At 27.0% G+C, this 18326-nt stretch overlaps 2 protein-coding genes across 7 annotated transcripts in view; one reads left to right on the top strand and one right to left on the bottom strand.

Annotated features, from left to right (window-relative positions):
• The window catches only part of iav (transient receptor potential cation channel subfamily V iav), a 59163-nt gene that overhangs the window by 19086 nt on the left and 21751 nt on the right, over nucleotides 1-18326 (top strand). Inside the window, exons 6-8 of the mRNA XM_089175030.1 lie at nucleotides 13452-13668; nucleotides 16217-16378; nucleotides 17441-17638. Of these exons, the coding sequence (XP_089031156.1) occupies nucleotides 13452-13668; nucleotides 16217-16378; nucleotides 17441-17638 (577 nt within the window). The remainder of the gene's footprint in view (nucleotides 1-13451; nucleotides 13669-16216; nucleotides 16379-17440; nucleotides 17639-18326) is intronic.
• The window catches only part of LOC107071877 (uncharacterized), a 144408-nt gene continuing 129485 nt past the window's right edge, over nucleotides 3404-18326 (bottom strand). Inside the window, exons 3-4 of one of the 6 annotated variants that reach the window (XM_089175033.1) lie at nucleotides 5914-6117; nucleotides 3406-5849 (exon numbers count right to left, since the gene is read on the bottom strand). The gene's annotated coding sequence lies outside the window, so the exon portion shown is untranslated. Of the gene's footprint in view, nucleotides 6118-18326 lie in introns of all 6 variants that reach the window. The other 5 variants (XM_089175034.1, XM_089175035.1, XM_089175032.1 and 2 more) reach the window with 5 other exon arrangements.

The raw sequence follows: 18326 nt of genomic DNA, 5'->3' as shown, positions 1-18326 counted from the left end.
AACTATGTTATATAATAAATATAATATATATAAATATATATATAAAATATATATATAAGAACTCATATTATATTCGTATTATTTATATATTACAAAAATAAATTAACGAAATATCTCAACAAGGAAAGAACAAAAGAAAAACAAAAAACTTATAAATTAAAATTAATTATTTCCTAAAGAAATTCTTCAAAAGTTTGTAACCTTTTTATCTCGATCGTTTCCAATAAAAATATGAATTCCGATGATCCTACCAACATTTCCTATTACTATCTTTCTTTCATATTATTTTTCTTTTTTTTTTCTTTTTGTTACTTTTTAAAATGAAACTTTTTCATTCTTTCTTTTTCCTTTTCTCATATTTTTGGTACTTCCGCTTTGCTTCTTCGTCTTCTTGGCTCGAGATGGTCGTCGTAGCATTTGGTGTAGGTGGAAGTGGAAATGGAAGTGGAAATGGTAGGCCGGGGAGGGGGGTCGAGTAGAGGAAAGATAGGAGGGTGAGAGGGGAATCACAAGTTTCCAAGTTGCATTCTCTCGAAGTAGGTTCTACCGACGAGGTAAAGACGTTCGTCAAAGTGTCGTTAAAGCAAAGCTGGAATGCTACTCGAATTCACTATCGAAGATGCGAGACAGTATTGCGCTTCAAAGCTTTCTAGAGGAAAGCTTCAGAGGAAAAAAAACCGTCCGCGAGCCAAAGCTTCATGGTGATGAATCCTTGCCTCATAAGTAGCTTACGGAAAACCATTGACGTAACCGATCATCTTATGGTTAAAGATTAATTATGTGATGTAATTGTTGATGTACAATATTTTGTTTTGTTTTTTGCGAAATGGGTTTATTCTGTAGATTAGGTCAGTTAGATTCAAATTGTGGTCCAGGGCCTCGTGAAAATTTATCTGGTTATTCTAATCAGACATTTTTATTTTTTTAAGTTAAAAATATTTTAAGATTTTCGATTTTTTGACATGGAAATCTTAAAATAAAATGATTCGCGATTGAAAGCAAACGTAGATGTCAACAGTTTGTAGATATAATTGTAAACATGGTGGAAATTGTTAATTGTTATTTAGAAATATCTTAAGTAAAGTAAAATTTTAAGGTTATTAGGTTAGATTTGCATTTTAACTAATAATATTTATAAATAGAAATCAAATAATTAATTAGAAAAGTTTATCATATATTTATTTTTTTCGATACTATTGTTTCGAAAATCTTTTGAGGTTATAATTACTGTGGATGGCTTCATGGAGGCTGCCATTTTGTTTTTTTAAGACATTGCGTAATGAATAATATTTATAAATAAAAACCAAATTCTGAATTAGAATAAATTTGTACAATATATATTTTTTTTTTCAATATTATTGTTTTGAAAACCTTTTGAGGTTATAATGGTTGAGGGTGACATCACGGAACCTGCAATTTTTTGTTTTCTAAAACATCATATAACGAATAATATTTATACATAGAAACCAAATATTGAACTTGAAAAGTTTATAATACATTTATTCCTTTTTAATATTATTATTCAAAAATCTTTTGAGGTTATAATTGCGAGTATGACATCAAGTAAGCTGCCATTTTTTTCTAAAGATATTACATAGTAAATAATATTTATAAATAGAAACCTAATACTAAATTAAAACAAATTTGTACAATATATTTATTCTTTTCGATATTATTGTTTTAAAAACCTTTTGAAGTTATAATTGTTGAGGATGACATCATGGGAGCTGCCATTTTTTTTTTCTAAAGACATTACTTTCCTATATTCAAGATTTGAACACCAGATGTCAGTAATTTTGCATTTAATTGCGAATTATTTGCTTATTATTCAATCTGATAATCTTTTAATTATTATCGATTTTCAATCGACACCAATATGCTTTTGCGCAAAGTAAAAAAAAGGGTTGAGTACCCCTGGTGTAAATATATTTTATTATCTTTACCGTTTCAAACCAAATTTCGGTTAAATTAATAATATATGAACGTTTTAATAATTGAATAAGTAAATTTGTTCGTGTTAAAATAACGCGCTAAACCGCGCATGGTCGAAGATAATAATTTAATAAATAATATAAAAGAGATAACATTTATATTTCTCGTGGGGCGTGAGAGAGAGAGAGGGGGGTGAGAGAAATGATAGGAATTAAATTGAAAACAAAAAAAAATTTATAAAACCGTCGAGAATTTTTATTTACCGACCGTGTTACGTCGATAAGGAAGAAACAAAAGAATTGAAAAATTGAACTTGCTATGATTTATATAGGGTGATTCGAAAGTATCATCTGACTTTTAAATAAATTAATTATTTCTCATTATAAACTTTTCATATGTTATCAATTAGGGTTGTAATTTTATCGAATTTTATTATTAGAACAAAATAAACCAATAAAATTTAGAAAAAGTGTAATTGATCTTGAAAATCTATTATAGTTGAAAAACTTTTGACCTGAACTGTAAGAACAACAGAGAAAGAGAGAGAGCGAGAGAGAGAATGAGAAAGATAGAATGAGAAAGAGAGCAGTGGGGGAGGGGTGGGAAGGAAGAAAAAAGGAATGCAATTTTTATCTTTAATTACAAACCTTATTATTTGTATTCGGGGAATGTTGCGTGTGCACGTACGGGAAAGAAGAATCGCAAAGCGAATATTAATTTGTCTGACCAACCCCCTCAGAACGAGAAAAAATTATTCGTTGGGTTCTTGCACTTGGTGACGTCACGTTCCAAACGATAACGAGTACCATCGATATAATTATAATTAATCTCTCGAAATATTACTTTTCTTTGTTCCGGTAATTTCTTATCGTTCTGTGGTTATTTTATTTTCTATTTTCTGTTTTGTTTGTTTATTTGTTCTTGAAGACAAACAAACACAAAAATCTCCGAAGAAATTAATTTTCAATCAACCTATTATAGGTCGTCAGGTTTTTATATTGATAATTCTTACTAACCTAAGTTATAAGTGGTTTCGGTAATATAATATGCAACAAAATTGTTTAGTATTGTATGAGTAATTTAATATTTATTACAATATACTTTTTTATTTATTTTTTTTGAAGAAGTACTATATATATGAAATTAATAATTAATTATTAATAACATATATTTATTTGTAAGTCACTTTCCATAATTATTATAATAATAACTTATTATTAATTACAAATGATTTATTTCTTTTTTTTTAAGGAGTACTAATTAATTATAATATAATTTAATACACTACTTCATTATAATTAAATTAAATATAATTATATATAATTATATGAAATTATTTAATTATTATAATAGCATATTTTTATTTATAAGTCAATTTCTACCAATATTATAATAATAACTTATTATTTATTAAAAATTATATAAATTTTTTTTTGAAGGAGTATTACTTAATTATAACATAAATTAATATACAACTTAATTATAATTAAATTAAATATATAATTATATATGAAATTATTAATTTATTATTATAATAACATATTTTTATTCATAAGTTACATCTCACGTGACTTACGATTAATAAGATTTTAAATTTACAAATAAAAATTATTTAAAAATTTATTGATAACAACTACGAAATACGAAAACATTATAAACGTAATAAATAACTGACATAAGTTATTATACATCGATGTAAAGTCATTTAGTGGACTAGCTACTGATCGGTATCAGAAAATATGGGATATTATTAAAGTTTATGTAAGTTCTACGCCAATGTAATGACTCGTAGGGCAAGAAGTTTTGACGTTAAGAGGTACGAAGGTACGATGACTATGAAGAAGGAATATGCTAATGCAAAATAACCGTCGTCGCTTTGTCGCTTCGTGCGCCGATCATTCGAAAACGCGAGGATAATTCATAGGCGTGAAAGTACATTGGTGCAATGGCCGGCCCCCATAGGCGTACACATACCCTAACCTATTCTTCTCTTTCTCTTCTCTTTCATGCCAAGAGTGTGGCCAGAAGTTCAAACTAATAAATCTATTTCCGTGATAATGTTTCCGACCAACTAAGCAACCCTCTTCTCGCATACGCTTGCATAAATCTTCAAAACTCTTGTTTCCGTAAAGATAATGATCGATGGATCCTATTGGATAATTGATTTCAACGACAATCAATATTTATTTCAAAAAATATAAATGGTGGATTATATTTTATTCACAAAGTATTGTATTTCGAAAGCTATTCCCTATTCCTACATTTTTCGGATAACACATGGATTTTATTGTACGCAAATTGAGATTCTTTTAAAGCTATCCAATTTTCGAAATATTTTTTGATATCTTCGCAAAATTTGAAATGATACTTGAAAAAGCCATGTTGCATCGAACGAAACATGTAGTTACCTAAAGAAGTAACATCTAGTGCAAAAGTTGAGATCCTTTTCGGAAAGGAAATATCATTTCAATATTAAACGTACACAAAATCAAATTGAAGGAGCTGTAAATTTAATTCCACATTTCAGTATTTTAATATTTAAAAACATATATGATACAGATGCAAGTTTCTAAAATATTCTCATGCTTCTTCATGAGAGCTTTTGATTTTTGTGAATATGTTAAATAAAACGACATTATTTTAAAAATTTCATTTTATTCGTGTAAATTTAAATAGAACAAAGTATAATCCAAATAATATTACAATTATTTATTTCAGTTCACATTTAATGTTATTTTTAGACATGGATTTTCTTAATCGATTTTAGTCAAATTCGTACATTTTAAATACAATTCCGCTTTTAAACTTGTATCATTTAGTACACTTCTATGTTTGCTTACAATGTAGTTCTTCGATTAGAAAAATTGTTCACAATTATTGTATGCGTATTCAAATAAGGTCAAAATCCCGAGAACTAATATCCTGGCATTTGAATTATTATAACATATTAAATAATTGAAAGGAGTTTGTATGCTAAAACGGTGATAGTATCGCGAATATTGTGGTTCTAGCAGCATTATCTATGCATATATACTTTTTATTTAAATTTAATTTACCGACGCATTATAGATTTTTTTATTTTTGGATAACTATCGGTTCTTTAATGGACACAACAGATTTTTATTAAAAATTTAAATGCCGCATTTTGTTCAGCAAAAAGCCAAATACGGGTTTTCGATTCCTGGTCTAATGAATAGGATAGGTGGGGTGAGACATCTCATCCAAGTTTCTCCAAGATTTCCTTTATTGGTTTTGCAACCTATAATATAACATTGTCATAAAGAAAAATCATTTAATCATATTTTTGACATAATTCGAGCGTATATTTCTCATCATTTGACTCAAATTAAATAATTGTTATCGGTATCGATAAACATTGATGATTTGATTACTTCTTCTACCGACAGTACCTCCAATTCATCATATTCAATCTTTTTTTGCTAACCAGAATACTCTTTGTCATTAATGTCATAATCATTCTCTTTAAATCGTCCGAACCTATCTCTGCCAGTTATTCCAGATAGAACATGTACCCCATAAACCTCTACTAGCAAACGATGAATTTTACCGACAGATTTATTCGAATAAAAGCAGTTAAGTAAATGCTTCCCGCAAATGTTCTTTTTTTGTTGCTACGAAACGGGACATTTTTAATCCAATAAAAGGTTGTTTTCTTTTCATTTCGATTTAATGTACCACACTGATTATTACAGCTTATTAACAGTACTTTCGTATACATTAACTGTAACCTTCAGCCATATTAAAATAGTGCAACTACTGACCTCTATTAGTAAACGGCGTGAATTTATTCAACCACCTAATATATCTGGACAATGCTGACACATAGAACAGGGATTCTCAACTTTTTTCTTTCGTGAACTTCATACGTTGAATCTCCTACATCCAGTATGCTATAACTGAACACTTCATAATTAAAAATGACAACTTTAAAACAAATCAATGGTAATAGAACATTAGTACCTTGTTCAAACTTGATTATTCAATCATAGTTATATTTAAACATTAATTAAACATTAACGTTATCATTCTTTTTGACACAAATTGATAACAATAGTTTTTAGTTTACATTTTAGATTACATTGGTTTTATATGAATGATCGGTCCTCATGGCAAGCGTTGGTAGTGGTAGGGTTGATTCGAACTTCAATTGTCCAATTTTTGCATCTAAAAAAAAAAAAGAAATGGTAAATTCTTGATTGTATGTTTCGAAGTTTTAATTAAGGGTTGGTTGCTTGATTGTATTCGTCCCTACGGGCAATAAATTCAGTATAACTAATATAAAGACAATTTTAAATCGGTTAAAAGAACATTTTTGTTTTCAAATGTAACCAAAAAAGTTTCAGAAAAAGTTTTCAACTCAATCCAAGTTCGTTTATACACATATATCGCGATTCATTCTATTTTATAATCGATTCTATAATCGAAGAAATAAAACGTATGCATTGGCAATAAATGTTACCTGTTTAATGGAACGATAGGAAGTATGTATACACGTGTACACATACAGATATATGTGCACATATATATAGTTACTATTATACTATATTATAACGTTGCACGTTTCTGCGGCAACTCGTGCATAGAGAACGCTGTGAATCCTTTCATATCGAATTCCCCAAATTATGAACCTATTACACGAAAGGTAAAATCATTTTCAATGCAGCTAAAAGACCTGTATTTTACTGCATTGGGAATAATAATAATAATTGGATCGCTTTTACACTTTATTTTGTTTTATACCATATAATTTATATTTAGATCAGAGTTTATATTTAACACCGATTAGTCACTATGACTAGTTATAATATTAACGCTTAAATGGCCACATATTATTAATCGATTTAAAGATTAGTGATTTGCTCGTTTGAAAATGAAATATAAATGCATATAGGAAAATTAATAATTCGTATAGTTACTATATTAACTTTATTAATAATATGTTATATATATATATTAGGGTGGGTAAAAAAAAATCAATTATTTTCTTTTTTTACAAGTACCACGGAAAAATGGATTGCTAGACACCTTAAAACAATTCTCACCAAATATGAGCTTTTAATTTCAATAGGAAGATCCTCCGCATCGCAGTTTTTTATTTTTTTCTTAGTCCAATAGAATAAAATTCATACCTCATCATTAATTGATTGTACAAAAAAATGTTTTGAAAGAATTTAGTAGGAAATTTAATGCTCTACAAAAAAGGTATCTTATATTTTTTCCGTAAACCTCACCATTTGAATGATATTGAAGATTTAAGTTTGATGATTTTTAGACAAATTTCATTTTTGTTTATGAATTTTATAACTCGACAATAAATGACTATTATAAAATGCGCAATACAAATTTTTGTAGGAAATTAACTGCTCTATAAAAATGGTATCTTATGTTTTGGCGATTAAATTAAGCGTTCAAAAGATATTCATCATCAAACTTTCATGTGTACTGATTTCTGTCTCTGAATATCCTTACTTAGGAATAGAAAAATATTAACAATTTTCTAAATATGAACAATTAAGAATCCCTTTTCCTTTTATTTAATAATTTAAGCTAGGGACTTATAAAAAATTAAATTGGTTTTTGTATATCTCTTGAATGAACATGTATACAACGATTTCAATATGATCTTGCTAGGTGTATGTAAGTATATGGTCGCCACTGTATATATATCCATTTTGTTTGTCAGTGGAGACAACGAGGAGATATTAATTATTGAAAAAATTTCTGATGTTACTTCTAATTGTAATAAAACTTACTATAATGTTCATTTTTTTTAAATATTCTTTTATATTCTTAGCAATAAATAATGATTTATACAAAACTAGAGATTATTGGTTCAGTTATGCTCCTTACTGTATATGTATTTATGTTACCGTGGAAGACCAAAATTAAATAATGTTAAGATTCACATAATCGTTCGGTGTATGTCCGAAATATCAATGTAGAAAAACAAACCCAAATATTCAATCTTTCACCGAATAGTATTTGATATGTGTTAACATTCACCATGAGGATCTTGACATTATCCAATTTCGGTCTTTGGTAACACAGACATACATATATTTATATTACAATATATATATATATACAAGAAAATTGAACAGTTTTCGTTATAACACTGATCTAAATTCAAAGCATGCGTGCTTTACCTTCTGTTCTGTTCTCGAACAGGATGCACTCCGGAAATATGAAGAAAACATTTTTAATAGCAGCTTTACTTTTTTTCTTTCTATTATTTCTTTCTTTATTTCATCGTACACACACACACACACACACACACACATATATATATATATATATATACACATATATAAATACACACATAGAAATATGTACACGATCTTTCCTTTCTTTCTGTTCTCGAAGTTAAACGAAATTTTTCTTCGTGGAGAGTTGTGAGGAGGGAAAGGTAGGGGGTGGGTTGTCACATACAGAATCGAAGGGTTTACCAAATGCATTATGCATTTTTCGATTATTATTGTAGCCAGATATTCGCAAACATTTTCTTATTATCATCGATCCCTTTTTTAAAAAGAAATATCCGACTATCGAGAGAACGTACTTTAAAAGATAACGTTGGGTTAAAAAGGAGGTAAAAGATATTAGATTTATTTAGTTGATGTAGTGTCAAAGTGGTATCACACACTCTGGTATAATTACTGTCCATCAACGCGTCCCTTTTGTCTCTGGCAATGTCATTTAAGTACATCAACGTTTGATAATGAGTAAAAGCCAGTGCTACTACTCGTGCACTTCTACTAACTTCGTCTACCCACTTCTACTCACTACTCTCTACTTTCTATGCTATGGCATCATAATATGAGTATATAAGTGCACTTACTATAGTTGCCATTATATCAGAACCAATCTGAAACACCCTAAATTCATTTTCTCCAAGTTCTCTCATTACGAAGATAGGTCGGCTATATATGTATATATGTATATAATATTTCGTTAATATTTTATATATTAGAAATGTAAAAATGTTTATTAATACAAATAATAATAATAATATTAAATTTAGAATAATTTGATATATTTTTGTAAATGTTTTATTGTATTTCATTATTATTTATAATTTTTATATAGTAATGTATAATATAGGATCGGAGATTTTTTTAAAGTATATTAATGTTGGAATTTCAATGTTTCATTGTGTAATGTTTAAAAAGCTCATTTTAATAAGATCAAATAGGGTGTTTTCTTTTCAATCTTATTGGTAGACTCCAGTAAAAAGTTTTTTTTTGCAAAAAAATTAATATGTATATTTAGAACATAATTAATGTTATATTAGAAATGTAAAAATGTTTATTAATAATAATAATATTAAATTTAGAATAATTTGATATATTTTTGTAAATGTTTTATTGTATTTCATTATTATTTATAATTTTTTTTTTTTTAGTAATGTTTAATATAGGATCGGAGATTTTTTAAAAGTATATTAATGTTGGAATTTCAATATTTAATTGTGTAATGTTTAAAAAATTCATTGTAATGAAATCAAAAAGATTATCTAATATTATGATTCGTTTATGATTATCGAATATTTATAATTTGTTCTGTTAGTTATAAGAATTGATCAAGAAATTATTTTTTTATGTAAAAAGTATAATCTTCTATTCGTCAAGTTGATGATTGTCCAACTCTTTGAAATATTCCAACTCTATTGGAAATAATATTAACTAAATTTTAAATATGATCATAAAGTTCATCTTCCTATTTCTATCTTATATTTATAAACAATCGTTTTTTTGCCATAAATAGAAGACTAAAAAAGTTAAATGTCGGGTGACTTAAGAGGTCAACCAAGTCATTGTAAAATTTTAATATATAATATGATTCTGTAAAAAAAAGAATAGTAACACGAATTGTAATACAAATTAAATCTACGACTGTTTATACATTTAAAACTAAAAACATTTTCTGATAAAAATAAATATTAATTTTCACATCGAATTAAACCAAATGGATGAATTATCACTTTTTCGGTTTAATTCATAATTGAAATATGTCAATAAAAAAAAATGGACAAAAATGAAAATGATCTACAGTTGAACTGTTTAACACAATTATCAACATATACTTTAGTAGAAGATAATAAAAAAACATTAATTATTAATACTACAACTCTATTACATAAAGCAAAACAAAACTTGGTTGACAAATAATCGTTGAAAAAAAAACTGAATTTAAATGGTCACTGATAGAATTCATAATATTCGTAATAACGTAAACTCGTTCGTTCGTGATAACATTTTTTCAATTTGAAGTATTTCTAATCGATTCTAAATCAAATTAATGAAATAAAAATAAAGAACTCAAGAAAAGAATTAATTTTGAGTAATGCGTGTTTTCTCGTTCTAATAATAAACCACTCGATTCGCAGATGTTGTCTAAGCGTAGAAAAAAAATTAGAATTTACAGAACGATTATCTTACCGGTAATCATTTATGAGCAACGAATCGTGATTGCTCATGTTACAAAGACGAGACAAAATTGAGGATATTCGAAAATAAAGTAGTCGGAATAAAAAATCATCGGTGCAAAACGCGACGAGGTAACGGGTGTGAACGGAGAAAAAAATCCATACAACGTAGAATTACCGTCAATTATACAATAGTCTGGATATTATTAACGTCACAAAATTGAATCTATTAAAGACGGGCAAGTCAGGTTACACGTATGGATGAGAATCTAACCGCATATAAAATACCAAGTGCTAGATCGAATGGGAAAAAGATCATTAGGTAGACCAAGACGTAGGTAGGAAGATAATATTAAAATAGATCTTAACAAAATGGGGTACGTGGGATTGGGAATGGAGAAATCTTGCTCAGTTATAGGAACATTAACGGAATTTGATATTTAATTGAATGAATTTTTCCAATTTCTAACGTCACCTATTAATAATAATAAATAAATAAAATATTTTGTAGAAACATCTACATCAAAAGGGATTTAATTAATAATAACAATAATAATGACGATGATAACTTTGAAGATGATGATGATGCAATTACGTTCAGTTCCGTTCCTGATATGTCAGAGTATCGATCGGAGTTTTGGCTCATTAGTAAAGCGAAGGACTCTCTTCCTCTCATCTTCTTCCTAACTCTAATCGATATATGACCTTATCTAGTCACTGAGGTTACTGACGTTCATAAATCCACGTCAACTGAGTTAAGTTCAAGGGAATGTACAGACTCGACAGAAAATTGGACGAAAAGTAGTCTCCTCTATCTATCTATCCGTGGTTGCATTGTTCAACGAACAGATTTTACATAGAACAACGGCTTGGAAAAAGGGGTGTAGGGACAGGGATTGAAAGGGAGGGTGGGGAAGAAATGAAGGGTCCATTGGATTGTAATCTTATTAACCTAAATGAAACTGGGAAGTAGAAGTGTACAAGAGTGAGAGAGAGAATATCTAATTGTTTCAAGTGGATTTTGTTAAGAAACGATGATCGAGTTAGTTGTAACAAAGATAGAAGAGAATAGGTCAAAGAGTATAACGAAGAAAAAACTTGCGATAACCCACCACCATCCTACAAGTATGGGATTATAGGTTATCTCGTTACTTAATTTCGATTATAGATTCATTCTTTTGACATTTTTCCTTTTTTTTTTAATTATATTCTTGATTAATATAAGAATATGTATTTATATACAGGGTGATTCACTAGCTCTTGCTACATAAATAGCTCTGAAAGTATAATAGTAGCAGACAATTGGATAAGAAAAAAGTTGCATGAAAAATTCAGGACTATATTATGATATTAGTGTTTTTTTGCTAGGGTTAGTCATATTTGAGATTTATTGGTAAATTTATGAAACTCAAAAATAAACTAATGTTTTATTAATTTATTTATACTTTTTGTAAAATGACTTAAACATTTTTACATCAATTCGAAACACTTTTAGTTCATTTTGTTGTATTTTCTCTTAATTTTTTGTTCTATCCTTTTATATATAAAAATTTCGTGTCACAATGTTTGTTCTTTAATAATTCGGAAACTGCCTAAACGATTTCAGTGAAATTTATTTAATTTTGCGTGATTTGTCTAAACTTAGAATATAGGATAGTTTTTATCCCGATTTTTTATTATCATTTATTGCTAGTTTAACAATTTAATATTTAAAGGTTATCTAAGTCTTTAGATTCTGTAAGTTTTCAATAGATGGCGCTATATTTCAATTCAATTATTTCAATTTATTCACGTAACACGTGTTTTTCAGATTTTCATACGACATAATCTTACTTTTTCTATTTTTTGTATTCATTTATTTATTCTTTTTGTAAAATGATTGAAACATTTTTACATCAATAGAAACACTTTTAGTTCATTTTGTTGTATTTTTTCTTAATTTTTCGTTTTATCCTTTCATATATTCTTCTATAAAGAGAAAGAGAGAGAAAGAGAGAGTGGAACCAGAGGATAACGAGACCGCAATAAGTGCTGTCATTTTACGGATATAGCAAACGATAAAAGGAAGGGGAATATATGCTGCGAAGATAATAATTCTTCAGCTTCTTTTCCCTACCTTTCTCTCTCTCTCTCTCTCTCTCTCTCTCTCTCTCTCTCTCTCTCTCTGAGCAGTTTCTTCTCTATAACCTTTTTTTCTTTTCCTCACAAGGGAAAGAAACAAGGGGATGAAAAAACGATTAACGTAAAGAGCCTTCGTTACGAGAAATTTCCTCATCCTTTATTCGGATTTCTTTTTTTTTTGTTTCCCCCCCCCCAACCCCAAGAAATTTAACTCTATCCATTTATTTATTTTTTTTTCTTTCAAATCTTGTCTTTCCCTTTTTTTGGATTAAATCGAGAACACGCATGAATCTGTTTGTACATTTAATAACCGTATTAAACGATTAATTGCATTCTATTTGTATAAACGTTGATTCGAAACTTGATTTTAGTGTAGCCGACGTGCATACTCGTCGTCTAAAATAAATAATTAATATTTACCATAAAAATTTATCATATTAATAAAATATGATCAATATTTTATTCGTTGATATGTTTTTTTATTGTATCATCAATAAAATTGTTCAACATTATTAAAAACAAATTTATTTTGAAGACGTTGACATTTGATCTGAAATTCGTAAAAAAATTTAAGATACTCAACTTTGTTTTCAAAATTACCATACTGAAATCAACCAAATTTATTCTAATTATTTTTCTAATCTTTCATTTTTTATAATTATGAATAATATATAATTTTTTGTTCTAACATCAATACCATTTGCAACAACAAATGTTGCTTATTTTGAATATAATAGTGTAATCCCTCAAACATTGTGCGTAACTTAATCAATTGAACTAAACTTAAATTGATGTATTTGTCCTGTGTTCGACGTTTATACTCGTCACTGCTTGTGATTTTAATTACTCATCCCTTGAGGGATTCTTCAAACTAAACTCCACACTGGTTTAACTCGTTGAAAATTGATGAAATGGATTTATTGATGAAATAAATGTTTGTTTAATGAAACAGAGCTATTCGACTGACTGGACCATTCGTCACTATGATATACAGTATGATAACAGGAGACATGCTTACATTTGGTATCATTTATGTCGTCGTTTTATTTGGATTCTCTCAATCATTTTATTTTCTTTATAAAGGATTCCCAGGTGTTAAATCATCACTATATAATTCTTATCATTCTACTTGGATGGCGTTACTTCAAATAACACTTGGCGATTATAACGTGAGTCTTTTTTAACATCATATTTTTATAAATTAAAGCGTCTTGATAGGTTTAGTGTTAATAAAACAATGTTAAACAATATCCCGATATTTGTACATATAGATAATCAGATTGATGCCGGATATATACGGCGCTAGTACCGAAAGGATTAATAGAAAATAAGGTTGTCACAAGTCGTATCCTGTAAGAAAATAATCATACAAAATATGTAATTTTATATAAAAATAAAAAAAATAAAACATTTGTATTATTTATAAATTTTTTTAATATTAATTTTATTATTTATTTTAATCAAATTCGAAATATTTGTATTCTTTTTGACATAATTAAAAAACCGTAATAAATTAATATTGAAATGATTTTATATAAGAAATGAGGATCGTGGTATCATCTATAGTTTAAATCATACCTAAGAATAAAATTCAAACAAAAATAACCACCCAAGGTAATATTTCAATTGTTGATTTTGGAAATTGGTACAATTTCATTTTATGCTATTATAAAATACCTAATGGTTTGCGTTTTTCTAATAGGTTTAAAAATATTCGTAAAACCATCATAGATTTATTTTATATTTGAAGATAATTTGAATTGATTAGAGAAATATAAATTTTATTTTTTAATTTGTAATAAAAACTAGCGCGTTAACTATTTATTTAACAAAATGTACTTTTTCCATTTTCAAAATCAACGGTTCATTTATTGATACGTTTAAAGGACAGTCAATATTTACAATTATTAACAAAATATTTCTTTGTTTTTTTTTTTTTATCAATTTAAATAACAAAATTTTTCACTATTATTTTACATTATTGTTTTATTGTTAAATATTTGATAATGTTTTTTAAACGATCTTTTGAAGAAAGATTTTTCATTCATTTTTATTTTTTTTGATTTGGATTTGTCGACATATATATATATATTTCGACAAAACCTATAAAATAAACTTATCATAAAATAGTGTTAACAAAAAAACAAACAATGTGTTATTAATTCGTGCCAATACAATGTAAAAATCTTTTACAAATAAGATTTAAAATACAAAACGTTTTTCTTACGAATAAAAATAATAAAACAAAATTAAACTATAAAAAATATCATTTTGAGAAAAAAATTATTTCAATACTATAAAATATAAAAGATTTAAAATTTATGAATAATAAAAGCCGTTTATTTTGAAAGTAGCCTAACTCCATTTATGTTCGAATCGAGATATTGAAGAGTTTATGTTTCAATGCAATTAAAAATATACGTATAGGATACTAATGAGTCATCCTGCTTAAGTGTATATACAGGAGTTAAATTTATAGTTTCTATTAAAATAATGGCAATTATTAAGTGAATAATATGAGTTTTCTAACCACGAATAGAGTTAGGCCACTTTGAAAATTAACAATTTGATTTGTTATAAAATTTCGAAGGGACCTAACTCCATTCAACATAATGCAAGATGCTTCAAATTAGAAAAAACAATACTTAATTTATTTTACATATCTTTAAAACATTACAGAAACATAATTTATGCGATTCAAAACATTTTTTAGCAACATAACGTACAAAATTACAAACATAACCTACAAAACAATTTACTACTCATCAACATTTTGTGTGTGTTAAAGGGATTTGAAGAAATCATGATGTTTCGGTGATATATATCGTAATAGATCAATTATGTCTTTGAATTTTGCTGTTGTAATTTGTCTGATATTTTATATAGTGGTGTCAGTACAATATTTTCGAACTTTCTTGGTCTACCACGACGTGGTAATGAATTCAGGTCTTTCAAATTTTCATTCTCATTCATTGATGTCTTGTAGAAAATTTGATACAGTTCATTCCTGACAAAACGCATGCAACATATTTTTAATCAGTTTATTGATTCTTCATCAGAATTCTTTAACCTTTTCAAAATTGCGTCTTCTAATAATTTTGTTTATACAAAATCTTCTTGTCTCATTTTATTTACAATAAAGTATTATCATATTTACTCGGAATATAAGCAACCTCAAATGCTTTATTGATACGTAAGATGAAGTTGTACAATAACCATGTGCAACCGAAAAATAATAAATGACGAATAGAGTTAGGCAATTTTCGAAATAAACTTTTTATTATTCAGTTAATCGGCAAATTTTCTTGTTACAAAATCTTCATGATTTTAAATATATTTGTAACAAATTGCTTCAGAATGAAAAGATCATGTAAAAATGTAACTGTTACGGTAGCTAACTTGATTTTTTGGGGGAAAATGGAGTCAGGACACTTTCAAAATAAATGGTTCATATATCATTGCAAAACATGTTAACGTATTTACAAAATTACAGAAAAAAAAAAAAAAAAACTATCATAAACTTATTTATTAAAACGTGACGTAAAAACGCAATCGGTAACAAACCTAATTGCTTGAATCAATTATCATTTTGACGTTATTAAACAATTAACTGTCACCTTTTAATACGATATTCAATTAAATACTTCAAAAGTATGACTTCAACAACCTTATCCTATTATTGAATTTTTATTTGTATGTATTTCTTTTTATTTGCAGTACACCGATTTAAGTTATACGACTTATCCTAACCTCAGTAAAACGGTATTTGCCATATTTATGGTTTTAGTACCGATATTATTGCTGAACATGTTAATAGCTATGATGGGTAATACATATGCTCACGTGATCGAACAGAGTGAAAAGGAATTTGTAAAACAAGTAAGATTTTACGTAAATTTTATAGATTTCATTTTTAATACTAAATTTACCGACTGAGTCAATTTGACTCATTAAAAATTTGATTATTATATAACATGCATATAAAATTTAATTATTATTTTTAATAAATATATGTTCTTATATTTTAATTATTATATATAATTTATTATTTATTATTATTTATATATTATATTGAAACATATGTTAAGTATACATATATATAAGATTTAAATATTATTTTTTATATGCATATGTTTTTATATTTTATTTATTATATAATATTTATTATTTATATGTTTTATTAAAACATATGTTTATATATATATTTTTTTTATTATACTTATTATTATAAATATATATGTGTATATTATTTATATGTAAAATTTTAATATTATTTCTTAAAAACATATGTTGATTTTTAAAAAAAATAATGAACAAAAAATCCGTAAATGTAATGTTAACTTACAAATCATGAAAACACTATAACTAATTTTTTTTGTTCAAATGACGTTAGATACTTATATAAACAATCCTAAATAACAAATTGGAATAAATGAAATCTTTCTGAAGTTTACTCGTACATTAATCGAAAACGTTAAATTCTTTTTAGATTTACTGCGAATAATATTGAAACGTTTCAAAATTTGTTATAACACACAATTTCATGGACAATTAAATCTCTATGTTAATAACAATAATAATAATAATAATAATAATAATAATAATAACGATAGGTATACGCAAAAGAGGAAAAGTAGTATTACGTAAATCATATTGCAAATGCCAAATCCACTAACGAATGTACTGGAAATTTAACGTATTATAAATTATAATGAAATTTGTGAGTTGAAAGGGACAAATAGATGAGATACGATTTTAAAACGGTGAAATGAGAAAGAATTGTCATACGAAAATATACAAACATATATATATATATATATATATATATTTCTATATTATTTTTATTATTAAATGTGATTTAAATTAAATTCGATAAACATTTATTTATATAAATGAATAAAAAAAAAACAAACAAATAAACGAACATTTTGAATTATACAGTGGGCAAAAATAGTGGTGTCGTTGGAACGTGCAGTATCGCAAAAGGATGCGCATAATTATTTACAAGAATACAGCATCAAATTAGGTCCAGGTGATGATCCGAATAATCCAGCATGCGAACAAAGAGGTGTATTAATAATCAAAAGTAAATCTAAAACGCGAGCTAAACAACGTAAGGGTGCCGTTTCTAATTGGAAGGTGAGTTTTTTTTCTAATTAATCATTTATTCCTTTATTTCTTTATATTTCACGTATATTATTTATTTATTTATTAATTCACTCACACGCATGTGTATTCTCGTTTATCGCGAACACCACTCACGCACAATCAATTTTGATCGGGAGATTTGTACACTCTCTCAAGTTTATTTATCGGCTTTCCATTCGATTAATTTTGAATTCATACATATATATATATATATATATATATATATATATATATATGCATGCATGTATATGATAGGTTCGGGGGAGTGGATATACTCACACGTCTCCTGGCCATCCTGCAATGACTATAATAAATTTAGGAAGAAAACTTTGACAGAATTTGTTTTCCTCCTGTGTATATATATATATTTTTTAAATAATAAATTTGTTTGAATGTAAATGCTTTTTTCTACTTATATTTGTATGCCGTATATGCGTTTATTCTACAGGGTTATTTAAAAAATATGATACAAAAGAATATCTGATTTATCCTTTACCGAACTGACATACGCATTCCACAATGGTATGTACAATGATTGATGACAATCGTAAGTTTGTTGTCCATAAGTTTACGTGTCTGTCCGTGTACACGTATTCGCGTGTATTGCGCGACGAACAGACCCAAAGTGTATGGGCCTTTCTTGTTTGCCAAGTCAACTGTCACGGGACTTACCTCTACT

This window comes from Polistes dominula, unplaced genomic scaffold (genome assembly GCF_049000335.1).
Source record: "Polistes dominula isolate Pdom_NZ unplaced genomic scaffold, Pdom_raw_medaka contig_78, whole genome shotgun sequence".
In the NCBI taxonomy this organism is placed as follows: Eukaryota; Metazoa; Arthropoda; class Insecta; order Hymenoptera; family Vespidae; genus Polistes; species Polistes dominula.
This window is presented reverse-complemented; position numbering and strand designations above follow the sequence as displayed.